The sequence below is a fragment of the Dermochelys coriacea genome, chromosome 6 (assembly GCF_009764565.3).
Source record: "Dermochelys coriacea isolate rDerCor1 chromosome 6, rDerCor1.pri.v4, whole genome shotgun sequence".
Taxonomy (NCBI): domain Eukaryota; kingdom Metazoa; phylum Chordata; order Testudines; family Dermochelyidae; genus Dermochelys; species Dermochelys coriacea.
Window position 1 is genome coordinate 73,714,923 of NC_050073.1, and position 25,847 is coordinate 73,740,769.

The following is a 25,847-nucleotide window of genomic DNA, read 5'->3' on the forward strand; positions in this document are numbered from 1 at the left end:
AAAGGAGTACTTGTGGCACCTTAGAGACTAACAAATTTATTAGAGCATAAGCTTTCGTGAGCTACAGCTCACTTCATCGGATGCATTTGGTGGAAAAAACAGTGGGGAGATTGATATACACACACAGAGAACATGAAACAATGGGTTTATCATACACACTGTAAGGAGAGTGATCACTTAAGATAAGCCATCACCAGCAGCAGGGGGGGGAAAGGAGAAAAACCTTTCATGGTGACAAGCAAGGTAGGCTAATTCCAGCAGTTAACAAGAATATCAGTGGGGGGTGGGGTGGGGGGGAGAAATACCATGGGGAAATAGTTTTACTTTGTGTAATGACTCATCCATTCCCAGTCTCTATTCAAGCCTAAGTTAATTGTATCCAGTTTGCAAATTAATTCCAATTCAGCAGTCTCTCGTTGGAGTCTGTTTTTGAAGCTTTTTTGTTGAAGGATAGCCACTCTTAGGTCTGTAATCGAGTGACCAGAGAGATTGAAGTGTTCTCCAACTGGTTTTTGAATGTTATAATTCTTGACGTCTGATTTGTGTCCATTCATTCTTTTACGTAGAGACTGTCCAGTTTGGCCAATGTACATGGCAGAGGGGCATTGCTGGCACATGATGGCATATATCACATTGGTAGATGCGCAGGTGAACGAGCCTCTGATAGTGTGGCTGATGTGATTAGGCCCTATGATGGTATCCCCTGAATAGATATGTGGACAGAGTTCGCAACGGGCTATGTTGCAAGGATAGGTTCCTGGGTTACAGAGTAGCAGCCGTGTTAGTCTGTATTCGCAAAAAGAAAAGGAGTACTTGTGGCACCTTAGAGACTAACAAATTTATTAGAGCATAAAGCTTATGCTCTAATAAATTTGTTAGTCTCTAAGGTGCCACAAGTACTCCTTTTCTTTTTGTTCCTGGGTTAGTGGTTCTGTTGTGTGGTGTGTGGTTGCTGGTGAGTATTTGTTTCAGATTGGGGGGGCTGTCTGTAAGCAAGGACTAGCCTGTCTCCCAAGATCTGTGAAAGTGATAGGTCGTCCTTCAGGATAGGTTGTAGATCCTTGATGATGCGTTGGAGAGGTTTTAGTTGGGGGCTGAAGGTGATGGCTAGTGGCGTTCTGTTATTTTCTTTGTTGGGCCTGTCCTATAGTAGGTGACTTCTGGGTACTCTTCTGGCTCTGTCAATCTGTTTCTTCACTTCAGCAGGTGGGTATTGTAGTTGTAGGAATGCATGATAGAGATCTTGTAGGTGTTTGTCTCTGTCTGAGGGGTTGGAGCAAATGCGGTTATATCGTAGAGCTTGGCTGTAGACAATGGATCGAGTGGTATGATCTGGATGAAAGCTAGAGGCATGTAGGTAGGAATAGCGGTCAGTAAGTTTCCGATATAGGGTGGTGTTTATGTGATCATCGCTTATTAGCACCGTAGTGTCCAGGAAGTGGATCTCTTGTGTGGACTGGTCCAGGCTGAGGTTGATGGTGGGATGGAAATTGTTGAAATCATGGTGGAATTCCTCAAGAGCTTCTTTTCCATGGGTCCAGATGATGAAGATGTCATCAATGTAGCGCAAGTAGAGTAGGGGCATTAGGGGACGAGCGCTGAGGAAGCGTTGTTCTAAGTCAGCCATAAAAATGTTGGCATACTGCGGGGCCATGTGGGTACCCATCGCAGTGCCGCTGATTTGAAGGTATACATTGTCACCAAATGTGAAATAGTTATGGGTGAGGACAAAGTCACAAAGTTCAGCCACCAGGTTAGCCGTGACAGTGTCGGGGATACCGTTCCTTACGGCTTGTAGTCCATCTTTGTGTGGAATGTTGGTGTAGAGGGCTTCTACATCCATAGTGGCTAGGATGGTGTTTTTAGGAAGATCACCAATGGACTGTAGTTTCCTCAGGAAGTGGTGTCTCGAAGATAGCTGGGAGTGCTGGTAACGAAGGGCCTGAGGAGGGAGTCTACATAGCCAGACAATCCTGCTGTCAGGGTGCCAATGCCTGAGATGATGGGGCGTCCAGGATTTCCAGGTTTATGGATCTTGGGTAGCAGATAGAATACCCCAGGTCGGGGTTCTAGGGGTGTGTCTGTACGGATTTGTTCTTGTGCTTTTTCAGGGAGTTTCTTGAGCAAATGCTGTAGTTTCTTTTGGTAACTCTCAGTGGGATCAGAGGGTAATGGCTTGTAGAAAGTGGTGTCGGAGAGCTGCCTAGTAGCCTCTTGTTCATACTCCGACCTATTCATGAGATGAACAAATATATTTGCGCATAAGCTTTCGTGAGCTACAGCTCACCTCATCGGATGCACAAGTACTCCCTTTCTTTTCATAGAGAGAGGGTACTGTCATGGGACAAACAGGCTGAGCACCCAGGGCAATAGCTGACAGCTCAGAGGTGACTCATCCTGCATGTCACGCTCTGGAACGGCTCTGCGCAGCGGGCGCGCGGCGAACACCGCCCAGGATCAGCCCCGGCCTCCCTGCGGCGCCTCTCGCTGCCCTCGCATAGGCGGCCAGCGCGGTGCCTGCATTTCAGCCCTCGCCGCCCGCCCGCTCGTCGCTGCAGCCCCGGCCCGAGCGGAAGGGGGTAGGGCGCTGGCCGGTCGCAGGGAGAGCGGCGCGGGTCGGCCCCCACCACAAGCCCTTTGGTTCAGGCAGCCTCAGGCCTACCCTGGGCGGGTCTGGCCGGGTGGCAGCCGCGCGAGCTTGTAGAACGGCGCGTGGCTCGGGAAGGAGGGCGCCGGCTGCAGCCTGTAGTCGCGCCCGTGTGTCCCAGCCCCCCCCCCTTAGTGTCAGCCCAGCCCGGGGGGGTGTGAGCAGCATGAGAGTAGTGGCCTTAATCAGGTAACGTGGCTGTGGGGGGCTGCCCTGCTGCATAGACTGAGCCACACCTCCTGCATCTGGGGGGTGCTGCAGGGGCCGGGCTGCTAACTCGCAGCCTTGCTTTCGGGACTCTCCTGCTCGCGCATTTCTTGCTTTCCTTCCTCCCCCCAAACACAGCAAGGCGTTTTACACAGCCCTGTCCTCCGCCGCTTGCTCTGCCTCAGCTGGCTGCATCTCAGTGGTGGGTGTGTAATTGTATGTCTAGTAGCAGGCCTTGCACAATTGTCTGGCTCTGCCTGTGGGTGTTGAACATCCTGTCACACTTAAAAATAAGTAAATAAAGGCCCACACCCTGCCATCATCACTCTCCCCTGTGTCTTGTAATGTGCTCTGTGTTGTCAGTGGCTGCCTTCTGCCCCAGAAGCAGCTGCATTTTGGGGGGTGCCCTGTAATTACATGTAACATGCTTTGGGAGGAAAAGTGCTGTATCTATGTGAGCTGCTGCTATTTTTTTCTGTCTTATCTCACCCATTTTCAGTTGATTTTCAGGTTATTTTTTTCCCTTTCCAAGTATCTCCCTTTTAAGATCAATTTTGCGAATGTGTGTTTCAATGATACATTTAATCTTTCTCATCGTTTTTAAAAAAGATCATTCATTTATGTAGTCGCACCGAGCTTGACATAGCCCTCTGTCTCTGGGACTGTTTCTCCTACCCTTCTGCTACTTCCTTTTCTGTACTTCTTACGCTCTAAATAGGTTTTTATATTTTCAGACATTTATTTAAATTATTTTTTCATTGAAGAAGATAGCTAGATTCTTTTCATTGAGAAATGATAGTAAATTAATGGTTCATGTAAGCCAGGAAGGTTACCCAGGACACTGTGCTTGTGTATTGGGTGAACCCTGTGATATTTTTATTTTTAGATGCCAACCCATAACTTTTTTTTTACTAAAGTAAAGATCTTATTGACTTTCCTTGGATAGAGTCCTGCAACCTGTATGAAGCCTTGTTAAAATTTGGATTTGGCCATGGAGGGTCTGTTGTAGCATTATGATTTAAAATTCTTCCAACAGAAAATGTTATACAACAAAAGGGATTTGTGTTTTGTTGTGAAAAATTGTATTTTTTTATCCTGATTTCAAGTTCTAGAAGTATTTATTTTGATATTGGCTATTCAGTGGAATGTGTTAGAAGGCAGCATGAAATACAATCTTAAGAGCAGGTTTGTAACATGACTGGTATTTTTATGGGCAGTTTTACTAAGATGGATTTAGCTTAAGAAAAAGTTTTAAGAAGAGTTTTTTGTTTTTAAGAGACGTCAAAGTCTGATTTTTTTTAACCTTCTCGCTGCAAGTAATGTAAAAGAGAGAAAATTTTTCTATTTAAAAAAAACATTCTTTTGTGCTTTTGATAGGCAGGAGTAGTATCTGAATCTATTTTAACTAATTATTTTTGTATGGACAATATTTAAAGTTGACATTCTCTTTCTAAGGAGGTAGTGATTGAGTAAACCTCAAAGTGTAACTTGTGCTAAATTAGAAATCATCAGGCATTTTAAAGCCAGTGATCTGTCCAAAATAAGTTTTGCTCTTATTCCCCCATCTTGAATTAGTCTAGATTTTTTTTTGCGTGAACAGTGATGTGCAAGAATATGAAGGACATCCTTTTCAGAGGTCTTGGATAGTCGCTAAAGAAATCTTTACCTTCTCTTTTTTTCTCTTTCATATTCCCCTGGTTTGTGAGTCTGCCTATCATTGTGCCTGTGGCCAAAATTTGTCCTGACTGTGGCTGTGCCTCTGTTGAAATTGTTAAGAGTCTCATATCTATTGCAGGCTTCAAAGTAGCAGTTCCTTCTTTTATTACATTCCCCAAACTCTAAATGTCAGGATACCCAGAATGCTGCAACCAGACATCTGTCTTGCTCCAGGAACTCAGACCATCTGACTACCATTTCTGGCCTCCTATTATTTTCCATATCTCAGTGATACTCAAATCTCAAACTGTGACTCTAGAGCAGTGATACGCAGACTGAGGCTCACAAGCTGCAAATGGCTCTTTAATGTGTTTCCCGCAGCTCTTTGCAGCACATAATGTTAAAACACTGTGATTTAATTATTAGCCAGTCAGGATGCTTTTTTTACTTATTAACCAATTAAGTTATCAACTTGTACTAAGTTATTAACTTATTTACTGTGAGAATTATATGTGTATGTATGTATATTAATTTTTTTTTACCTGTCATACTGTTTAAATATGAGTATTTAGTACAGTAGTAAATGAAAGAATGAATTCACACTCTTTTAGGTAATGTTAATAGCTAATTTGGCTGCCAAACCACTGATATCTGAGTATCACTGCTCTAGAGTTGCATGGAGCTTTTTGCAGGGGGCCTCACTTGGTTAAATCCTTAGGTTTGATGACTTTCCATTTGAAGCTTTGTGGGTAGCACTGAAAAAACAGATAGATGTAGTGATACTATCTCTCCCTCCAGCTAGTCAGGAATTTAGGGTGTAAAGGAGATGAAGAGAAGGAAAGAAAATAAAAAGCCCTGACCGTGTTCTATCAGCTAGTAGGACAAAAAGAGAGAGAGAGATGAAAAACAATTCTTTCTCTCTCAGAGGCTAGAAAGCAATGGAAGGAGACAGGAAATATTTTGACAAATGGAGTCCCTAAGAGTCACAGAACTATCATGGAGTTCTGGCCTGATGTGATTATCATCATGCAGTGGCATACAAAAAAAACCCCAACAGCGTAATGCTGGGACATCAATTCATGATTATTTGGTGTTTCTGTTGACTCCATGGGGCTCTCTAACTCATCAATATTGAGTATCAGTGGAGGGCTGAGTATTGTTCGACCCGCATGTCCTCCCATTCATGATTGCACAGGCTATTTTCCCTCCCATTTATGATTGTTTTCACATCAGTGGTAGCTACAAAAATTGCTGTTGTGTAGAAGTGATATTAAGAAAGGACTTTTGTGTACAGCTTATCTGTCTTTGGGATGTTTTGTCCTATTGGAAAAAAAATTATTGCACTTTCTATTTTGGCTCTTCATTTCATCCCCCATCCTTCCATCTGTTATTTTTCTCTTCTCTGGAAATGAGGAGAACCAGCTCTAGGTAACCATCCAGCACTATACAGACCATCACCAAGTGGTCCATAAACAACAAACTGGGACCCTGGGCCTAAAATCATGTCCAAGTACATCCTTCTTTTAAAAATCTATCTTCTTTTCGAGCAATTTTTGAAATTAGCAGATATTTTATTTTTGAGCATTTTTTATTTTAATTCTGGAATTGTGTAATAATATTTAAGAACTTTGGTAAATTAGCCAATGTACTAAATTAGTCCTTTTGTAGTTTAAAAGAAAAATTAGAATGAAATTTTTTCTTGTAAAACATGCCAGATTGTGGAAGCCAACACTGGATTTCCCAGTGTTTGTCACAGATGGTAGTAATGCAAGTTTCCTTTAGATTTGTCACAGCAACATGCTTCAACCCTGTTTCTGTGGTACCTCTGAGGTCTGAGTGTAATTCAGTTACCATGCCTATTAATTTCACGGTCCTTCTCTTAAGAATGCTAGAAAGGGCAATATAAAGACTGGTGACTTTCAGTCTCTGAGTTTGCACCCAGGGTTTTGCTGGTGCAAATAATTGTGGGTACATTTTATAGTGCTTAGATATGTAGCTTCCTGATTATACTCATTAATTGTGTAGTTGGATATGTAAAGGCTACACAGTTCATGTATAATTGTTTTTGGCTGCAGTTATATTTAGGGACAAAATCGGGGCTAAGTTGAGGCCCTCAGTTTTGAGAAAGAAGTCTATAAGAGTAAGGTTCTCTGTCCCATTGCTGTTTCTTGATACATCCAGTCTTTTTTCCATCTAATTGGTAACTAAATGAACAGTAACTAAGTTAACTATACCAAGCATGTTGTATCAAAATAATAGAGATATGGCTTTAAATTATATTGTCTGTTGGCTGTTTAGAAGAAATTTGACATCATGGTTATTTTGAAAAGTGATTGAGCTCCAAACGAGAAACTTGCTAAAAACCTGTTCATTAACAAATTCATGTTAAATTTTAACAGCAATGAAATGAGAGAGCAATTTATCATCGAATCAGGACTGGAAGGGACCTTAAGAGGTCTTCTAGTCCAGTCCCCTGAACTCAAGCCAGGACTTAATATTATCTGGACCAGTGGTTCTCAAACTTTTTTTTTTTTCCACAGACCACTTGAAAATTGCTGAGGGTCTCTGTGACCACTTAACGATCTTTCCAAATGTTGTTTGTATTGTTAGCTAACTGTTGTAAAGCACTTTGGATAAAAGCACTATATAAACAAACCTCAATAATAATTTACTTTTTTTTGTTCTACAAATAAAAGCACACAACTCATATTTTAATATCAGTAGTCTTACTTTTCTAATGTGATGGATTTGCCTCTCCCCCGCCATGGCAGCCCCCAAGCTGGGGCTGGGAAGGAGGAAGGTCTCTGTCTCTCCCTCTCTCCCCTGCCGTGGCAGCCCCCAAGCTGGGGCTGGGAAGGCGGGGGATATCTCCCTCTCTTCCCCATCTCAGCAGCCCCGAGCTGGGGCTGGGAAGGAGGGCCATCTCTCCCTGGCAGCTGCAGCCCTGGAGCTGGGGAAAGTCACCTCTTTCTCTGACCGCCGCAGCCCTGCATGTCCCAAATTTTCCCCCACCCCCTCTTCTCACCCCGCTGTCCCCCTCCCACCTACCCCCTATTCCCTCCAAGGCCACCACCCCACCTTACATTTGCATCTTCTCCAAGGTCCAGGCACCTAATTAGTGAAGCCACGCCTTAATGGCTCCACTAATTAGGTGGGTAGTCCTTCATTCTCTTGTGTGGAATTATCTACAGGGAACTATCTACAGAGCAGCTGAATGGAGCTTGTGGACCACTGGTGGTCCGTGGACCACAGTTTGAGAACCTCTGATCTAGACCATCCCTAACCGGTGTTTATCTAACCTGCTCTTAAAAACCTCCAATGATGGAGATTCCACAACCTCCCTAGGGAGTTTATTCCAGTGCTTAACCTCCCTGACAGTTAGGAAGTTTTTTCTAATGTCCATCCTAAACCACCCATGCTACAATTTAAGCCCATTGCTTCTTGTCCTATCCTCAGAGGTTAAGAAGAACAATTTTTCTCCCTCCTCCTTGAGTACTCCCTCCTCTTTTATGTACTTGAAAAGTGTTATCGTGCCCCCCCTCAGTCTTCTCTTCTCCAGATTAAACAAACCCATTTTTTCTATCTTCTTATAGATCCCGTTTTCTAGACCTTTAATCATTTTTGTTGCTCTCCTCTGGAATTTCTCCAATTTATCAACATCTTTCCTGAAATGTGGTGCTCAGAACTGGACACAATACTCCAGCTGAGGCCTCATCAGTCCCAAGTAGAGTGGAAGAATTACTTCTTGTGTCTTGCTTACAACACTCCTACTAATACATCCCAAAATAATATTTGCTTTTTTTTGCAATAGTGTTATACTGTTGACGCATATTTAGCTTGTGATCCACTGTGACCCCCAAATCCCTTTCCACAGTACTCCTTCCTAGGCAGTCATTTCCCATTTTGTATGTGTGCAACTGATTGTTCCTTCCTCATATACAGATGGGTAAAGTATGGAAGGAAAGGATGCTATATTGATTATATGAATCTTTCTGAGTTGATTTTAGTAGTACAGGCGGTTAGAATCAGTGTAGAGGAGTTTATTATGTGTATAAGTAAAGGCACGGGAACTCGGGGACAACTGTAAGGCTGCCTTACTAGGATCCTTTTGTCAGCTCTGGCATAGGGGTCATGCTTGAGGTGGGACTGAATGTGGGAAGGGTGGGGTAGGGCTCAACATATAGGGCTCCAGACATTTGGGAGCCTAGAGAGAGCTGAGGACAGGCTGCCACAACAAGACAGCTCTGTAGGCCCTGTGGAGCAGCCAGGATTTGGGAGGACACAAAGATGGCTTAAAACCACCATAGCCATCCCACCTTGGGGCTGTGAGTTCTGTGCCTTGCCTCTTAGAGAGGTAAAGTACAGACTCTCCCCTCTTGTTGTGGTGCAGTGACTATCAATTTGAAGATGGACGTTTGAAGTGTAGTATTCTATAGATCAGATAGTTTTTGCTTTATTATTATTATTTGACATTTGTTTAAGACTTGATTATGTGTAACTGAAATAGGAGTTTTGCCATTAAATTCAATGGGAACAGGATTCAGCCTTTGCCATGTTGACAAAGGCGGAGTATTCTTTTACCTTTTGAATGTTGGATTATTAATTTCAAAATCAAATCTATTTTGCACTTTATTATTTATATTTATTTATATTTATATTTATTATTTTTATTTATAATATATTATTTATATTACATCAGCATCTAGATGAACAACAGGGACCTGTTGTGCCAGTTGCTTTAAAATGCACTGGTAATTAATTTTGTCCACAGTTATATCCAGGTGCACAACCAGAAGCCAGGTTGTCACTGCTGCTTTTAAAAAACAGTACTTTAGAGAGGAAACATTCTGTGATCCATCACTAATCCTTTGAGCAAAAGACAGCCTCTTCTCCAAAGAGCTTACGTACAATGAAAGTTTCTCTCTCTCTCTCTGCCATCAAATTAGGAATTTCACATAAACCTTATGGATTTGAGATCTAACTAAACTCTTCAGCATTTTATAAACTTTCTTTTCTTATAAAGATTTTGTATGGTACGGTCTTAGATGTTTGTTACTGTTATAATTCTCCTTAATACTTCTTATTTGAAAACTTTATTCCGTGGCTCTGCGTTATAATTTTGAAGTAATCAGGTAAAAGTTAAAAAAGGGTGACAGTGCCTAGTAGTGATCTGGTTTAATTGTCTGATAATTTCATTTTTTTTTTCTAATTCCAGTGGTGGAAAGGACAGCTGTTACAATATGATGCAGTGTGTTGCTGCTGGGCATCAGATTGTTGCTCTAGCCAACTTAAGACCTACTGAGAACACAGGTAAGAATGCCTCATTGCTTGTAGGAAACTTTCTGAAATAGGAAACAGTTGAGGCATAGCTGTGTCTGAATTAAACCCTACAGTTTTTTTGCACATATGGCAGGTATCCTAGACATCTTTATAGAGAAGGGTGAAGAAGGGGAGAAACAATTTAGAGAATTTGTTAAAGCCACTTGTAAAGCAGCAAACGAGAAAACAATGCAAGAAAATGAAAAATGGTAAAAGAAAGGATTCTGCAGTTTAAAAGGAGGAAAATGCATAAATACTTTCTTGTACTGTAGTAAGGGGTGAATGCATGGGTACAGTAATGAAGATAGTGAAAAGTGAGTGAGGTTTAGCATCAATCTTAAATTAAGATGAACAGGAAGGGTTTAAGGTGAGATTTGAAAAGGAGGTGACTTTTGTATCAGTGGGAGGGGAATAAGGCCCCACAATTGAAAAGGGTGTCTCCTTCGCCATCTAAAGTGTGGAGGTTTGTGAGGGAAGCAGAGGAGGAGGTGTGCCTACTGGGAGAAGGAGTTCATGTGTGAATCATTGGTAGAGTAGGTGAATATAAAATCAGTAGGTTGGGGCAGTTTATTCCCTTGGTACCCAGGACAAAACCTCTCTAATCTTATTGAAATATGTTTGTTGTAAAACTAATGTAGCCACATCAGTGTTGTCATTCAAATCATAAGATGGCCTTTTTATGTGAATGTGGTAGGGAATGTGATTGAAAGTTAACTGAGGTGCCCCAGGCATCAGTAGGGCCTATCCCATTCATTTTATTTTATCTTGTACCACTGTTGCCTGGAGACCCTCAAGTAATAAAGTAACTGCAAATTCAAACTAAGTGGCAGCTTAAAAGGGACCCTGTCTGTTCTTTTCAGGCATCAGATTTTATATAAATTTAAAAATACTCTGTTTTTCTTGTAAAATCAACTTCTCCGGTCCTGGTTAATTTGTTAAGATTACAAAACCCTCTAGACCAGTGATTCTCAAACTAGGGCTGCCGCTTGTTCAGGGAAAGCCCCTGGTGGGCCGGGCCAGTTTGTTTACCTGCTGCGTCCGCAGGTTTGGCCGATCACAGCTCCAACTGGCCGCAGTTCGCCGCTCCAGGCCAATGGGGGCTGTAGGAAGTGGCGCGGGCCGAGGGATGCTCTGGCTGCCCTTCCTACAGCCCCCATTGGCCTGGAGCGGCGAACCGTGGCCAGTGGGAGCCGTGATTGGCCGAACCTGCGGATGCAGCAGGTAAACAAACTGGCCCGGCCCACCAGGGGGGCTTTCCCTGAACAAGCGGCGGCCCTAGTTTGAGAACCACTGCTCTAGACCATTTTGATCAAATACCTGTTTCTCTTAATATTGGAAGTTACCATGTACATTCTAAAAATCATTACACACTATAGTAAAGTCAATTATACTTATTTATAATGATCAGATTTAGCATGTTATGGTTACATCACAACTTGTATCATGGCTTGTTTCCGTGTTACAGGGACCTCTCCACAAGCTATTCCATGTGGGCTCAGAGGCCTACCCTCTCAGAGCAGGGCTGAAGTTAAGGGAAGTTCCAGTACTACCCAGAGTTGTCTTAAAATAAAGTGAACTCTATCAAATTTTACCAGTGAATTGTAGGTTTGAGCAACAATTAAGTGTTCTTTATTATTGATCAGTTGAAAAATTATCAATAATGATCACAATTGTTGGATAACTCCTGAGTTACGTAAAATGTGAATTGCAAGGTTTGGGGTTTAATTATTACAATCTACATGTTCTGCCTTTTTTGTTATTGATTAGCTGCCAACCAATTGGTAAGAACATTTAATGAAATTTGTCTCTTAATTAAAGCAGCAGCAGCAAGAAGTTTGGTGAGTTCTACTCCAAGTTTTTAAAAGGAAAGGAGATTGAAAAGTCCTGGATGGAACAACAAAGATTTCCCTTTCTTTACAATACATTAAATAATATAAAATTACTACCGTAATCCTCTATTGTTCCATTTATATTGAAATAACTTGCTGTGAGTATCGTGTTGTCAGTACGAAATGTATTAATGGCTAAGTTTCAGGAAGTTTTGACAGCCTATTTCTAACCACCAGAATAAGTGCTTCAGTGTGTTCTATGTATATTGCACTAAGTATGCTGAAACACAGGTAAAAACTATGGATCTGTGCCTCTGGGGTTGTGCTCCTCCTGCATAGCAAAGCAAAATTACCATTGGCTCACTTGGTTCCGGGTTGGGTCCATTGTGGGGGATTTGTGGATGAAGCACTGGAAATGCCTACATTAAGAAGTAGGCAGTTGCATCAGACACATTGTTATATGTAAATATAAGAGGGGAGAAATCCAATTTTTTTATTCCATGTTTGTAGAGCTTGTAGAGCCGTTACAGATGTGTGTGTCAATGAACTAAGGAATACTCAGATTTAGGTACTCTTGGTGCTTTTAAAGTATTATGATTTTCTATAAATGCTGAATGATGTACTTAGCGTCATGTTTGTCTCTATTTAATTGTGGCAGAAGGGAAAGATGAGCTGGACAGCTACATGTATCAGACAGTAGGACATCATGCCATAGACCTATATGCTGAAGCAATGGATTTGCCTCTCTATCGTCACACCATAAAGGGTACCAGTGTGGACACTGGAAGAGTATATACCAGGTGTGAAGGAGATGAGGTCGAAGATCTTTATCACCTTTTGAAACTTGTTAAGGTACGTTGCATAAGGAATTTTACTTGTCAGAATATCAAATAATTGAAGAGCATTAAATAAAGCGTATTCATTAGTTTAGCTAAATAACTCACTCCTTGTGGAAGGTTTGAAAGCTTTTAAAAAATATTTATACTTCTGTATAATATTTGTTTTCTTTTCTGTTGTTCTTCCTTACAGTATAAAGTTGTGTGAAATGGGGGCTTAGTATCTTAATCTGTTGTTTACACTTGAGATAGACCATACTGATCATAGCCCATTTTAAACCAAAAACCTTGATCATATACAGTAAATAGATGCCCATAATAATAAGCAATTGTATGCAAAAGTATTCAGAAAATATTATAATTAAAGATAATTATTTATCATGAGCATGTGATGTAAAGTTCTCTGAGGTCTATGCAACTGATGTAATATTTTGCTTGTTTCCCACTGGCTCTCATAGATTTTGTGTGCATTTTGTTTTAGTGTACAGGAAGTGTATGCATTTGCTTTTCCGTGGACCTATGTATTGTAAAGTAAAACCCAAAGTGTTAGAATATTATTCATACTGCATTTCATACTCAAAGTATTCCCAAGTACTTTACAATTATGCTTTTGATGTTGATAGTGCAGTGACTATGTTCAAATGCCATTATATACTCAGCAGTAGCTTAACCCAATCTTTTTAGCAATAAAGTCATTCTTTCAATAAAAATGGATATATTGGCGAAGACACTGAAATTTATTCTGCTGTTTTTTCAAAAAATATAATGTGATCTTTATTTCCTGGGGTTTGATTTAAACCCCATTGAAATCAGTAGAGAGACATTGGATTTTGGATCACAGAGAGGAAAGAAGCAACTTTGAATGACAGAGTTGAAGTTTCTTCATTTTCTTAAATGTCTTTCAGATGATTGTTTGAGGTTTCCAGAAGACATAATCATATTTTTGTAAATGGCAGAAGGCAGTATTAATTGTGAAAGTTACTAAAATGAAATGATTAATTTGAATATTATTTACAGTCTTAGAAAAAGACTTCCTTAAGTTGCCTAAAAGATAATTCTGATCTTCCATTTAAATATTCAATACCTTTCCAATTATAATTTTATTTCATCAGATTTATAATTGATAAACCTGAAAACGTCATGCTTAAACTGCTTGTTCATTGTTTTATATTAAAATTGTATGGATAATTTGGTTCTAAGATGAATGTTATAGAGATTAGAAACTATCACCAGGACAAGGTGACTAAACCCATTATGTCCTTCTTTGGTTGTTTTCAATTTTATTTAATTTTAGTATCATAAAGTTGGGAAGTTCTGGATTGGTTAATCTTTCCTCTGAAATTACTTCCTTTCTGTCTGCTATCCTACCACAGTTTCTTCTGATGGAATGGGTGATATCTCTGGGATCCAGTGAAGTCACAATCAGTGCCACTATGACGTAAAGCCAGTGGGAAGTGACCTGAACTCAATACTCTCTAGTCCTGCTTTCTGAGACCACATGTGACATTTTCTCAAAGCTCTTTAATTAGTGGCAAAACTATCATAAGCTTCAGTGGGGCCAGGATTTTGCCCATTGTGTCCATTAGTCTGGAGTACTAGATTTGTGATGTTCCTTCTAAATCTTTGTGGAGCAATAGGGCACGCGAGGCTGTACAACCAGTCCAGAGATATCAGTGAAGTTCTTTTTTTTTTTTTTTTTTATAGCGTGTGTTTAGGAGGCAGGACAAGAATTTGAGGAAATATGCTGCTGCACTTTTACATTTTTTTTGAAAACGACAGTATTGGAGAAGGGAAGTACAGATATGCTATCTGTTGGAAGCTTTGTGATAACAGCTTTCTAAGGCTGGGAAAGATAATAAATTACTGATCAATTTAATTAAAAATGGGGGATTAGTGGCAATTAAGATGAAATTTCCCTTTCGATACATGCTGTCTTTGGCGAAATGGATGCTTTGCCATTTTCTTTATAGTAACAGTCAGTTATGACATAAATTAATGCTAATGTTAAATCGTGACAACGTCTGCTTTGGAAGTTCGTACACGATAATTATAACTATAGTTGAAAGAGATGTTATCAAGTTGTCTGGAACTAAATAACTGCTTCTTTCTTGTGTGGAAATACGAATTCTCTATAGGATATTTTACAGACATAAATATTGGAAATACATTGCCTTTATATAAGACCTTGCATAACCATCTCCTTACAGTCAAACCCATATATGAAATTCTGGTGTAAAAATTGCATGGAGGTCTATAATATTCTAATGAATAAGTGAGTAATTATAGGGAAGACAAGGAATTTAGAAGAGCTATCATTCTTTATGTTGGTCTTTACTAGTTTTTAGAAAAAGGTGGAACTAGAATTTTTTTTACCTTGTGAATGTTAATGGCAAAATTAAAATCATTTGATTGATTTTTATTTTAAGCATTTATTTATTACAGTATGCAGTCTTGTAGCTTTAATGTGCAAGTCTTTAATCACCAGTAGCTTTTTTCTAAGTGATTCAAATTTTCTTCAGATGGTGTTACAATATAATTTTTTTTAGAGAGAGCTCAATTTGCTGCCTGTTGAAAGTAGGAAAAGAAGAGAATTGATGAAGGTTTTTAATAATTCAAACTTTTATTAAAAGTCTTAAGTTGAAATATTTTAGTCACTGCTTTCAAATTAACATTACTCTTTTTTTCACTTAATGCTTTGGATCTGAGGATGCAGGAAAGGGTCTGTCTACATGAAAACCACATAATATGTCTAGCTTTTAGTTTGTAAAGTATGTTTATATTACAAGTGCTTGTTTAATAATTTAAATTTAAAAATAAATTAAAACAAACTACACTGAAAAAACTAATATGAATTAAAAAGTATTAAATATTTTTAAAAACAGTCTTATAAAACCAGGATTTTTTAAAAATGTAAATATTCCCCTGCAGTGTTGGAAAGCCCACCACGGCAGTTTTATGCTACTGTATAAGACTGAGAGAGTGAAAATGACTGCAGACAAATGTGAAACTGACCATTCTGATGTTGTGTTCCAGACTATGTGAAATGTGTGACGTAAATTAGATTTATTTTAAATAGTCTAATGTGTTAGTAGGGGATAAAGATTGTCTAGGGTTACTATCTATACATACGCATAGGACTGGAAGGGACTGCTTAGGGCACTGAGGCCACCAATACAAGTAGGTTGTATGGTTTTGGATTTATAAAACCATACAAATTACTTGTATTGATGGCCTCAGTGGCTATTCCTGAGGGCATTCTGTGTTTAAAAAAAATAAAAATTCTGCACCAAACAAAATTAAAATTCTGCATACAAGATTTTAAAATTCTGCAAGTTTTATTTGTCAATAAATAAATGGAGAAGCTCTAGCACGGCAGTGGGGAGCACAGGACCCTGGCTGCACAAAGGTGGGAGATCACCCTGCAGCCCCGTCACCCGCAGGACTGGGACTCAGCAGTGAGGCTGCACATGACCCTGACACAGCACAAGGCCTGGGCTTGCCCCAGAAACACCCTGGAGCCCTGCCCCTCTGCGCCAGGTGCACCAGGTGTGTGTCAGGCAGGCTCAACCAGGTAGGATCCAAGTGTGGAGGAGCTCAGTGTGGGGGGATCCAGATATGGGGTGAGTGGATTGTGGGTGCAGGCAACTCAGGGCGGGGGAATCTGGACGCACGCACAGAGGCTTGTTGGGAGGGTTACAGGTACAGAGGCAATGGGACTCTGCACAGGCTTCCAGTTGAAGTGGTTGGGGCTCAGCAGAGGGGTGGGGGGGTCTGGGTGCTGGGGGAGTGGGGCTTGGTGGCGTGGGGGGTCTGGGTACAGCTAGTTGGGGGTCAGTGGGGAGGGGCTCGGTGTGCAGGGGGTGGGGCATCAGGGTGGTGGTTTGAGTGTAGGGAGCTCAGTGCGAGATGGTCTGAGTGCGGTGTGGGGATCTGGAGGCAGGGGGTTGCAGGGGGGCTCCAGTTGTAGTGGTTGAGGTTAAGTGGGGTGGGGTTTAGGTATGGAGGGCTAGGGGGTTCTGGATGTAGTTGATGAGGCTTGGCAGGAGTTGGGGTTGGGAGGTCCAGATGCACGGAGGTTGGGTGGATGGGGGAGCAGCTTCTTGTACAGTGACCCCTACCACTACAGTTAAGAAGTGATGGGGACAGGAAGTGGGGGGGATGCTGAGCTTCCTGCAGCTGCTGGAGGTTTCTTGGGGTGGGTCTGACACAGCCTCAGACACTCCTTGCAGAGGAAAAGGAAGTTCTGTCCTCTCCTGCCTCCAGCCCAGCTAGGACTAACAGCTGATCCCGGCTCAGGGTAGGAGCCACTGGCTGGAGTGTCCCCAACCCTGTGGTTATTTACCTCTCCGCCTGCTGCTCTGGGTGCCTGAAACGATGTACCTGCTCTGTAAGGGAGTGGTGCATGACTGCGCTTGCAGCATCCCTTTGCTTCCCTCTCAGAAAATCATTTTTCTGCAGGAAAGCAAAGAAATCTGTGGGGGACGTAAATTCTGTGCACGTGCAGCGGCACAAAATTCTCCCAGGAGTAAGTGGCCTAAGCAGTTCCATGTGTAACATGTAGATATATATATTGTGTGTGTGTGTGTGTGTAGATATATATATAAAGAGAGAGAGAGAGAGAGAGAGAGAGAGAGAGTCTTCAGTTTATAGTACCATGTGTGCTGAATGTGGGATATATAAATTCTGATCATTAAAGGGTAATTTAATTTTAATATACCAGGCAGGTCACTCTGGGAGTCTTACTGAATCCATGTGTTCAAACATGTGTATTTACTTGCAGGATTAGTGCCTAAGGCCCTGTTTCAACAAAGCATTTAGACCCCCGTTTAAATACTTAAATAAAGCCATTGGGACTTAAGTATGGGCTTTAAAGTGCTTTACTGACTGAAGCCTAAAATGGTACCAGATTTCCCCGCTTATCGGAATTTTCCTTTATGGTCAGATCCTCCTATATGAATTGAAAAGTATTAAGTATTTTTGAAAACAGTTTTATGAAAACAGGATTTAAAAAAAAACATGTAAATATTCCCCTGAGTAGTTTAGGGAAGAAAAGGAGGCTAGAAGACCTATCATTCTTTATGTTGGTCTTCAGTAGTTTTTAGAAAAAAATGGACCTGGAATTTTTTTGCCTTTTGAATGTTAATGGCAAAATTGAAATCATTTGATTGATTTTTATTTTAAACATTTATTTATTACAATATGCAGGTTTGTAGCTTTAATGTACAAGTTTTTAGCCACCAATAGCTTTTTTCTAAGTGATTCAAATTTTCTTTAGATGGTCCTCCTGCGTTCAAAGCCTGAAAAGTGCCAAAGGAAGCAAGCCAGGGAGAGTCTGTACAGAGAGCATTCTCAGAAGCATCAATCATAGGTACTTAAATGGCCCTCCATTACTATAGTGCTTGAGGCACAGGTTGGAGAGGAGGCAGGTCAGCTGAGCATTGGAGGTGTAGGATGTTTGTCTGTGACATGTGGGTCCTGTGGCTAAAACCTATGTCTACGGGGTAGGTACAGTGGACCTGTAGACAATACAGCTGAATGTAGCTTACTTTGTTGGTAAGGCTGTTGGGTGTTGGTGGAGGATTCTACTCTCCACCAATCGCCTGGGCAGGTCTCCTTACTCATACTCTTTGAAGGAAACCAGAACTTGGCTTTTAGTTGATACGGTTTGTTGCTAAGACAGTTAGCCTTTATAGACTTCTTCACGTTCATTCTGTGCTGCTGATGTATATGTGTGTCTATATGTATATATAATGTATGTTATAGATCTTGTTCTTAATATATGTGTTTTCTTTGAAATATTGGCTTGTCCTTTACCATAATAAAATCTTCTGACATGATTATTCTTGAGTTTCTCAAAAGTTTATCCCAAATATTTATCATTCTCTTTATAATTTCATTTAAAAAAATGTACGTGAACCCATTTATGAACTATGATTACAACATTTCCATCGTGTCTTGCATATTTCCAGAGTTATTTTGAGTTCAGTGGGAGTTCTCTGTGCGGAGGGTTTGCAAAGTTAGAGTCTTAAAGATTACCAAGAAGAAAAAACACATTTGAGAAAAATAGGTATGATGGACTTGAGGACTGCAGGATAATTGCAGTATCTTCTACTGATCATCAGCTGAAAAATAAATATTGCAATTAGATCAATATAAAAATGTGTTGACAAAATATTTTAATTATTCAAGTATTTGCCTACTGTACCATATCATGCCATTACTTTTTTTGTAGGAGAGTGAAAGATGAAAGCAGAGTGGAATTCTGCTTTAAAAATGGTGACATAACATGGATCAGCAATCTTATTGACTGGCAACTAAAACCCACAAAAGCCCCAGCCAGAAACATTTGCTTTTTTTAGTAGCAGCAGTAGAAAGCAGTATGATGAGTTTTAAACCTATTTTTTAAAATGAGTTTTCAAGCTCAGGGGTATATGGTCTTGGAATGGAAAAGGAGTGATACCTGTTCAAAGACAGCAATTTTTTTTGTTTTCTAGGAGAAATATTGTGATAGCTGAGTAATGTTCTAACTGTTCTCCTCTCATATTGTCCTGCACATGTTAAGGGGTTTGGTTCTCCCTTCTCCCTCTCAGTGTATGCACAATGTGCCGAGCCATTTGATGGTGTCATCATCAGCCAGATGGAGAGCCATAAGTCAGGGGGTTGAAATAAGTCAATGGGTACTTGTCAAGGATATGCGAAATAGTCTGAAGTTGACTGCAGCTGCATTGCAGGTCATTAGAAAAACCTTGTTTAAAGAGATTGGCTGCGCAATTGTCCTGTCCTTCAAAACTGGTTCAGAGATGACCACAGGTGTCTTGGCAGATCAAAACCTAGTTGACAGTGGGTCAGTGATGAGAGAGTGATTGACAATTGTCATCGCTGACCACTTGTTGCATCAAGCAGATTCCACCTGTCCTGTGGTGGCATAAATGACCCTAAAGGGCGTCTAGAAGACAGGCGAGCTGGCGGGTGGTTGAAGAGGTCTGTTTAGAAAGACAGGTCACTGTTCTCATTGATCCTGGCCAGCAGCGTGACAGAGGCTTTCTCATGGTGAATATGGGGTGCTATATGCTATATTAGTAAATATTGGCAGCTTTACATCGATCAGCATTGTGTGAGATGAGCAACACCAGACAGGAACTCAGTACTCTGCTGGTGAATAGCAGAGGGAAAGGGCTGATGTTCTAAGCATCTGGGTGCTTGCACCCCAGGTTGAACCAGCACATTTTCTGAGCAGCTTGTTCTGAGTGCTGACTTTGGCTGTCATCGTCTTCAAGTGGTTGAGGTACATTAATGACCTATCCAGTGTCACACTGAGGCAAACCAGGTTTGGATCATGCTGCAGATGGCCATTGAAGAAAACGTTTATCTCGTGGCTTGCACTTGCATCATGCAGATGAAATACACTAGAAACTGTCTTGGAAAAGCTCAGCTGTAGATGCCATTGACTACAAAGGTCTGCCATGAGCTTCATATTATCATTCAAGAGCTCATCAATTTCTGAGAAGGATTGAGCTTGGTAGCTGCAGTAGATGTCGTGAGCATAGATAACCTTGCGCAAGAGTGTAGCTGGCCGATCGTTGATGTACGCATTGAACAATATTGGTGAAAGAACTGAGCCTTGAGGAAAACTGTTGATCTGACACGTCTAAGAGCTACAGCAGTTGCCCATGTGTACTGTGAACTGCATGTTTTGGAGAAAGAACTCTATTATTTCAACCACCAAATGTGGGGCAACTCGAGAGAGTTTAAACAAAAGACGTCTGTGTCAAACGATGCCATAAGCATCAGTCAAATCCAAGAAGATGGCTCCCGTTTTTGGATTTTGTTGAAAACTGTTTTTGATAAAGGTAGTCCTTTCCTGAACCCTGCCAGCTCGACCTGCAAGACATCGTCCAAATCTGAAGCAGTTTGTTGGAGGATCAAACACCTTGAAACATGTTGACAGCAAGGATATTTGGGGGTAACTTGACACATTGTAGGGGTCATTGCCTGGCTTAAGAATGACAGTAATCTTTGCTTAATGCCAAGTGCATGGTAACTTCTTATTAATGACCTGTATGCAGAAGTCAATAAGCCACTGTGACGCCTTTGGTCCAAAGTGCTAGAGGAATTCCGGCAAGATATTATCATAGCCTGCTTTGATTAGAAACAGCCAAATTCATCAATTCCCAGAGTAGTAGATGTAAAGGGAGAAGCATTGGTTTTATAGGCCCCTCACCCAGATATCATGAAATGTCCTTTAGGTACACTGCTACTTTGGGGTTCTATGGTAAGGGCACCAGGGCTGGAGGTGAGAGGATGCAGCACTAGGTCATTGTTACTCTCTGTGGATACATTACATCACATAAAATAAAGCTTTTCAGTCCACATTATTTCTGGCTGTAAACTCCTTTGCTAAGAAAATAGTCCTCCTCCTCCACAAGAGACTTGCTCCCATAGCTGGTGGGAAAAGTGAGAAGCAGTGTGCTTCCGCACAGATGACTCGCATTTTCTGTGGGTGCTTTGGAGCCAAACTCCTTGTCCTCTGTTGGCTGATGGACACTGTCAACAGAACAGAGGAAACTCCATGAATTAAAACACATGGTGTTTCCTATCCCAGGTTTTACCTTAATATCTTAGGTGTAAACTGTGCTATAAAAGAGATGACACAGACCATCTAGAAATAATAATCTGGATGTTAGGTGCTTAAATCTGCGACTCTTACTCTCATTAATAGTCCCACTGACTCCTGATTTGCATGAGTAAAGATTACTCATATGAGTAAAGATTGCAGGATTTTCCTGTGACTTTTAGATCTAGTCCTGCTTTCATTTAAGCCAACAAGGCACTTGAGGAACCAAAGATGGTAGATAAATTGAGGAACATTGACTGCCCTATTTCAAATCCTGATTAACTGGATTTTTTTAGACCTGCCTGCTTTCTTTGTATGGTGGCTTCTAATATTACTGTAAGCAGAGACTGAATGAGCTCTCCCCGACATCTAGTGGTGAGCTGTGGAAAAGGACTTCAGGAACTGATCTCATTTGCATGGGCACACCCATCCTGCCAAGATGCTTAGCATGATGGGATTACTTGCTCAAATTGTCACTTTTGGCTGGTTTGGGATCCCCAGTCTCCTTGTTATTGGGGCAGGAGTAATAAAGGCTGTTATCCTTGTTGTGTGAATCAAGGGCGGCAGAACTTGTCGTTTCCCGATTGAGGGACTCACCCTCAACTAAATGGCACTCGCTAGGCAGGGACATGAAATCAGGGCAGAAGATAGCAGACCTCTTTGAGCCTGAAACCATTGTGAGAGCCCAACATGAAGCTGAAATTCCAGGAATAGAGCCTTCAAAATTTGACTTTGGAGACTCACCGTTGTCTGAGGAGTGGAAGGATCGCCAGAGGAATAAGCTTTGTGAATGATCCAAGATATTCTCCCTGCATGAGTGGGATATGCAAAAGGAGTGGAGCACAACATCAGACTACAAGATTCACGGCTTTTCAGGGAGCAGTTGCCTTCTCAGAGATGGAAGATGTGCAACATCATCTTTAGGAGCTTATTGAAAATGGCATAATTACTGAATCTTGCAGGTCTGTATGCCTCACCCATTGTAGTGATCTGTAAGAAGAATGGAAAAATGTGGATGTATTGATTACTGCACACTAAAAAGGTGCACAGTAGTTGACCAGTTTTCAGAGTAGCAGCCGTGTTAGTCTGTATTCGCAAAAAGAAAAGGAGTACTTGTGGCACCTTAGAGACTAACAAATTTATTAGAGCATAAGCTTTCGTGAGCTACAGCTCACTTCATCGGATGCATTTGGTGGAAAAAATAGAGGAGAGATTTATATACACACACACAGAGAGAACATGAAACAATGGGTTTATCATACACACTGTAAGGAGAGTGATCACTTAAGATAAGCCATCACCCACAGCAGGGGGGGGAAAGGAGGAAAACCTTCCATGGTGACAAGCAGGTAGGCTAATTCCAGCAGTTAACAAGAATATCAGAGGAACAGTGGGGGGTGGGGTGGGAGGGAGAAATACCATGGGGAAATAGTTTTACTTTGTGTAATGACTCATCCATTCCCAGTCTCTATTCAAGCCTAAGTTAATTGTATCCAGTTTGCAAATTAATTCCAATTCAGCAGTCTCTCGTTGGAGTCTGTTTTTGAAGCTTTTTGTTGAAGTATAGCCACTCTTAGGTCTGTGATCGAGTGACCAGAGAGATTGAAGTGTTCTCCAACTGGTTTTTGAATGTTATAATTCTTGACGTCTGATTTGTGTCCATTCATTCTTTTGCGTAGAGACTGTCCAGTTTGGCCAATGTACATGGCAGAGGGGCATTGCTGGCACATGATGGCATATATCACATTGGTAGATGCGCAGGTGAACGAGCCTCTGATAGTGTGGCTGATATGATTAGGCCCTATGATGGTATCCCCTGAATAGATATGTGGACAGAGTTGGCAACGGGCTTTGTTGCAAGGATAGGTTCCTGGGTTAGTGGTTCTGTTGTGTGGTGTGTGGTTGCTGGTGAGTATTTGCTTCAGATTGGGGGGCTGTCTGTAAGCAAGGACTGGTCTGTCTCCCAAGATCTGTGAGAGTGATGGGTCGTCCTTCAGGATAGGTTGTAGATCCTTGATGATGCGTTGGAGAGGTTTTAGTTGGGGGCTGAAGGTGATGGCTAGTGGCGTTCTGTTGTTTTCTTTGTTGGGCCTGTCCTGTAGTAGGTGACTTCTGGGTACTCTTCTGGCTCTGTCAATCTGTTTCTTCACTTCAGCAGGTGGGTATTGTAGTTGTAGGAATGCATGATAGAGATCTTGTAGGTGTTTGTCTCTGTCTGAGGGGTTGGAGCAAATGCGGTTATATCGTAGCGCTTGGCTGTAGTAGTTGACCAGTACACCATGCCTTGAGTACAAGATGCCTTGGACTGTTTGCTGCATAGCCAGTGGTTCTCTGTATTGGATCTTCAAAGTGGATACTACTAGATCCCTCTGGGAAAAGAAGACGGCCTTTGTCTGTCTGTCAGTTTTATCAATTTGAACACATGCCCCAAGGGATGTCTAGAGCACGTGCTACATTTCAGCGTCTTATGGAGAAAGTTGTAGAACACATGAATTTAATGCAAGTATATTTATTTGGATGACCTGATTGTTTTTGGAAGAACCTTGGAGGAGCACGAAGCAAGACTTCTTAAAGTTTTAGATTGATTGGAAGCCTATGGGCTGAAGCTTTCAATTGACAAATGCCAGTTCTGTAGAACCTTGGTGAAGTATGTGGGTCACATTGTGTCTCAGGAGAGTGTGAGTACTGATCCTGCTAAAACAGATGCCGTCACTGCATGGCCACGCCCAAGTAATTACAGAGAACTAAAGGTTTCAGAGTAGCAGCCGTGGTAGTCTGTATCTGCAAAAAGAAAAGGAGTACTTGTGGCACCTTAGAGACTAACAAATTTATTAGAGCATAAGCTTTCGTGGGCTACAACCCACTTCATCGGATGCATAGAATGGAACGTATAGTAAGAAGATATATACGTACAGAGAAGGTGGAAGTTGACATACAAACTGTAAGAGACTAATTAAGATGAGAGACTGGGAGTGCCTGGGTCATTACACATATTGAATCTATTTCCCTAAGTTAAATATCTTCACACCTTCTTGTTAACTATCTAAATGGGCCATCTTGATTATCACTACAAAATTTTTTTTCTCCTGCTGATAATAGCTCATCTTAATTAATTATCAGAGACACTATGGCCCCTTAAAACCATTTGGACCATAGTGGGATGAGAGAAGTGAAAGGGCTTTTCAGGAAATCATTAAGTGCCTAACTCATGCTCCAGTCCTAGTCTTTGCTGACCCAAGCAAACAGTTTATCTTGCATACTGATGCCAGCTTTGAGAGTCTGGGATCAGTCCGGTACCAGGAAGTGGAAGGCAAATATAAAACTGTTTGCTAGCCAAGGGCTGTCTGATAGTGAAACTTGGTACCCCATCCACAAGCTGGAGTTCTTGACCTTGAAAGGCCATCACTGAGAAATTTCAAGACTACTTGTATGGTGCTCAGTTTCAAGTGTGTACTGACAACAATCCACTGATTTACGTGTTAACAAGTGCTAAGCTGTATGCTACGGGGCGGAGATGGGTGACCTCCCTTGCTAGTTACGAGTTCAGCATTCAGTACCAATCAGGGAGAAGCAATGTAGATGTGGATGCATTGTCCTGGCGTCCAGGCATCGGAGGTTGCTGTGATTCCTATGGATGGAGTGAGAGTTATTTGCAGTGTGAGTCGTAGAGAGCCAGAGGCCCATGAGAGCCTTCATAGGTGTGCTGTAGAAGCTCTGGGCCTGTCCCCTGCAAGTGTGCCTTCTGTCTCAGTGAACCGTATCGTCTTGGACCAGTCTCCATTGCTATTGCTCAATGCGGCTGACCAGCAAGAAGCCCAGCTGCAAGATATTGAAATTTGTGATAAACTACTTGCCAAAAGGGAGGGGCGAAGCCCAGCTGCGATTATCCCACCTAACCCTGAAGGTAAACTTCTATTGAGAGGATGGAACAAACTAAAAGTGATTTAGGGAATACTGTACCGAATTACCACTGACCCTTTACAAAAGCAACGAACGCACCTAGTGCTACCAAAAGAGTACAGAGCCCTGGTCATGAGGGCTCTGCATGATGATTTTGGACCTTTAGGAATGGTGAGGGCCCTGGGACTTATTCGTAGTAGGTTCTATTGGCCACAGATGGCAGGAAATGTGAGACATGCGCTCGATATGTTCAAAGGAAGACTCTGCCCACTAGAGCTGCATATCTGAAGAACATCAACAGCAGCAAACCTTTGGAGCTGGTATGCACTGTCCTCTTCTAAAGACAACAAGTCAAGAGGAATGTTGGGAACATTTTACTAGTGACTGACAATTTTACATGGTATGTACAGGCATATCCCACGTGTGACAAGAGGGCTGTCACTGTCGCTCGAGTGTTGTGGGAAAAATATTTTTCAGTATATGGGTTCCCAGCTTGGATACACTCCGATCAGGGGAGGGACTCTGAGAGTCATCTTCTGAAGAAGGTGCTGAGGATAGCGGGAATTAAAAAGTCTAGGACAATGCTTTATCACCTGCAAGGTGATCCTCAGCCAGCGAAGTTTAATTGAACTCTCTTAGATATTTTGGGCACTTTACAGTCAGAGCAGAAGGCAACCCAGAGTCAGCATGTTGTGTTTTTGGTGCATGACTACAACGCCACAAAGAACAATGCTACGGGAGTCTCCCCATATCATAGAATCATAGAAGATTAGGGTTGGAAGGGACCTCAGGAGGTCATTTAGTCCAACTCCCTGCTCAAAGCAGGACCAATCCCCAAC

The 25,847-nt window shown here is 41.6% G+C and overlaps 1 protein-coding gene across 1 annotated transcript in view; it reads left to right on the forward strand.

The window, feature by feature from the left end:
* The first annotated feature begins 2,665 nt into the window (after positions 1–2,665).
* Positions 2,666–25,847, forward strand: part of DPH6 (diphthamine biosynthesis 6) — a 389,640-nt gene continuing 366,458 nt past the window's right edge. The window contains 3 exon segments of the mRNA XM_038405768.2: positions 2,666–2,836; positions 9,726–9,820; positions 12,317–12,510. Coding sequence (XP_038261696.1) covers positions 2,814–2,836; positions 9,726–9,820; positions 12,317–12,510 — 312 coding nt within the window. The 5' untranslated portion in view covers positions 2,666–2,813.